Consider the following 3,511-nt stretch of genomic DNA (forward strand, 5'->3'; position numbering starts at 1 on the left):
CTTCCAGCACTTTTAACACAAACCCATTCATCATGTCTGTATCACTTTTTGGTACCTGATTTAGCCTATGAACTCTTTGAGCCCAAACAGCCCATACCAGTACTAGCATACTAGCATTAGGGGAATGCCCAAGGAACAAGTTGGGTAATTACTTCTCCCTGAAGAATACCTTATGTTCTCAATATCAGGAATCCACCTGAAGGAAATTAAAGTAAATTAATTTTGCTTCTTTAGGTACCTTGTTCCTTGAGAGCTCCACCCACAGGGAACTGACAAGTCCCAGATTTGTAGAGCCACAAGCAGATTTTTTAAGTTCTAGCAGGTATTGAAACCAGAAAACAACAGCCTCACACTCATGAACACCATTTTAAAAACCCAGTATCTCTCAGCTCCTCTCTCAAGGGCACCAAAAATACTTTGCATTTAAGTTTAAAAATTAAATTTAAATTGGTGCTTGTATTTCTATGACTAAAAGGTACTAAAAGGCAAGATGTAAATTTATCCATAAGACTCCAGTGCTGACAGTGGGAGGACTTCACCTGCACACCCTACTCGGTCACATCCCTGAAGTCCACATGTAATAGAGGATAAAAAGCTGAGCAGTCTTCCCCAGCCTACCTACACCCATCTCTTCCATGAGGTCTCATTATTTTATCAGGCATCCCTGACCTCCATCAAGAGCTCCTGCATCATGAAAACCTCATTATGCTGGAAGCTATAGGATACCACAGGCAGGCACAAAAAGCAGAGGAAAGCACTGCAAGTTTCTCCTCTAGAGTAAGCCCTTTAGGCTGAGAGCAGACTGTGTTACCACAATGAATCCTCCTCGGTGGATAAGCTAGAAGCTTGCCCAGTAACAATATTTAAGGCCCCTCCTGATTAAATAGAGAAACTGGCAAAAGGAGTTCTCTCAAGTCTGATTAAGATGAAGCTAAGTCTTCATGGTAAACAAAACTTGATATATAACAGCTGTCTGGAGGTGAGGAAGAATTACATCCTATGGAGGTCATAGCTACCCCTAGGGCAAGCAAAGTGAGTAAGGTGGAAAGTGGCTGTAACAGGTATCAACACACCTGTGCAATTATTTCAGCTGGAGGCTCTTAACAAAGGGATTCATTTCAAGGGCAAGTCATGTTTTCAATTTAAAATAAATAAACATATCACAGAGAGTAGTGATTTTAACATTTAATTTTTTTCTCACATTACCATTTTTTTCTACAAACATACTTTGTTTAACAATAGTTAATTTAACAATAGTTTGAGAGGTATTATAATGCTAACTACAGCTTAAAGGAAACATTTTGGCACAAGACAATAACAAAATAAAAATAATAAATAACCTGCTTTACATATGCTGAAGAAAACAAAACAACATACAATAAACTTAATAAAATTCACACTCTGTACAACAGCTCAAGGTAGACCTTACTACACAGCACTCATGTCCTATCAGTAACATACACATATTAGTAAAAATAGAAACTTTGACAACATGCTTAACTCAAGCAAAACAGCGATGCAATATGAATCATCTCAAGAAGTTCATCGGTTCTGAAGAAGCCAGAGTTGGAGGTGAGTGAGCACACAGCAGTGTACAAACCATCTCAGCCAGGAGCCTTATCCCAGTGCTTCTTCAAACATGTCTGTGTTTAGCTTCTTGCTGGAAACTGCATCAGGCTGACATCCTCCTGAGCTTGTGGCTGTTAAAAGGAAGAGAGAACATAAATAATGACCTCAATTATAGTTTTCTCTTCTTCCCTGAGAGAATAGCTCAGGTCGAAGAAGGGACAAGTGACATGACTGTCTCTGAGAAGACTCCAGAAAGGAGTAGCTGAGTCTGACAGGAGATGGAAAGAGATGGATTCCTACCTCAGGAAAAGGAGATGTTTCTTCACCCAGTCTTCCTTAGGATTTACACAGGCATTCCGCCCACTGGCAGTGTGGAAACTGGAAAAGAAATAATGATAAAGAAATCAGAAATTCCTGACAATAACTGATGTGGGGAGTGCAGTTACTCTGTATAATGACCAATAGAAACTGCTTTTCTAAACACCTGTTAGACATGGAATGATCCAAATCCCTCCAATATTATATGAAGAATAAGAGAGTTAAATGTAATAGCTACTTCAGTCTCAGGGATCATTTTTTGCACCATAAAATGTTGTTCAATTTATTTGATCTGTTTAGGCAAAGACCTTTGCTGGATGCCAGAAACAAGTTGTAAAATTAAGGAGAATAGCTGCTGTCAAGCTAAGGTGACAGATCAACATCTAGGCCAAAACCTTGTAAGAAAAACATCCAATCCCCGTGAATTAGAAGAAGTCTTGTCACTTATGTGTCTGTTCACAGGTTTTGGCAAGGGAGCACTCTGTGTTGGCCAGAGTGGCCCTTAGCTGGAGACAAAACCTGTCTTTGTTTGCACAGCTGATTCCTAAAGAGTCAGAGTTATTATTTACATTGTATGACCGTCCTTTGGGTTAGCAGTCCCTGTCAACTAGAGGTTGTGTGGTTTTTTTACATGTGTGATATACAATTTATTCAGTTAATTTAACTTTTTGAAAAGGTAGGAAAAATCACTCTTATAACATTCAAATCCTTGGTTTAGCCAAAACAGACATCCCAAGGTTAATACATGTCAGAAAAAACAGCAGAGATTCAGTAACTTACATGATGGCAGGGATGTCGCAGACCTCACTGGGGAGCTGCTCAGTGTAACCCTTCAGAGCCTTCCGAGGCAGCCGCACTTTGGTGTAGGACAGGCAGCAATCCTGGTTGCTTTGTGCTGGAGTGAAGGACAACAACAAAGTAAATAAACCCCATTTGGCCCTGCTGTCTTGGGCACTCGCTGTTCTACCCCAACCATCCAGCTCCCTCATGACAGAAGAGGGGGATGAGACAGAGACAGCACATTTTGTTGAAACCATTCCCTTCTGGCTCAGCCTCATCGTGCTGCCAGCTGCGAGCAGCGCCAGGAGCCCTTCCCAGAGCAGAACGCCCGAGGTCACTCACCTTCCGAGGTGCCCCACAGGAGCAGCGCCAGGAGCCCCAGCAGGGAAACCAGGACCATGCTCTTGCTGCAGCCAGTCATTCCCTCTCCACACACAGCTGTGCTCCAGTGAGTGCCTGGCTGCTGCCTGCTGCTCCTGCCAGCCCTGCCGCACCTCCACCTGCTTATAAAGGGTGGCAGGAGCCACGGGAATTCACACACGGGCGGGTTCCACTGTCATCAGCGGGTTTCCCCACAGCAAATTCCATCGTGCCCGATTTGGCCCCAGCACTCCTTCCGGGTACTACAAACGCAGATAACAGTGTGCTGGGGAATATTTTAATTTTTTTTCTAAGTTGCTTAAAAGATTCAGTCTAAAAGTAATGGAAATAAAAGGCTATGAGGTAATGGTTCTGTGGGTGAAGCATGTGTCGTTTTAGGGGTAGGAGTGTGGGTTGTGAAATGAGGAAAGTCAAATGTAGGTAACTTTAAATGTTATCTGCAGAAACCATGTGTCTTCTGTGC

At 42.5% G+C, this 3,511-nt stretch overlaps 1 protein-coding gene across 1 annotated transcript; it reads right to left on the reverse strand.

Annotated features, from left to right (window-relative positions):
• Positions 1 to 1,170: 1,170 nt before the first annotated feature.
• CCL20 (C-C motif chemokine ligand 20) lies at positions 1,171 to 3,103 on the reverse strand. The gene is made up of 4 exons (XM_053951982.1): positions 3,010 to 3,103; positions 2,668 to 2,782; positions 1,870 to 1,947; positions 1,171 to 1,700 (listed from the first exon to the last, which is right to left on the reverse strand). Exons 1-4 carry the CDS (start codon positions 3,086 to 3,088, stop codon positions 1,673 to 1,675), a joined length of 300 nt encoding a protein of 99 aa, XP_053807957.1. The 5' UTR covers positions 3,089 to 3,103; the 3' UTR covers positions 1,171 to 1,672.
• Positions 3,104 to 3,511: the final 408 nt, after the last annotated feature.

This window comes from Vidua chalybeata, chromosome 10, assembly GCF_026979565.1.
Source record: "Vidua chalybeata isolate OUT-0048 chromosome 10, bVidCha1 merged haplotype, whole genome shotgun sequence".
In the NCBI taxonomy this organism is placed as follows: domain Eukaryota; kingdom Metazoa; phylum Chordata; class Aves; order Passeriformes; family Viduidae; genus Vidua; species Vidua chalybeata.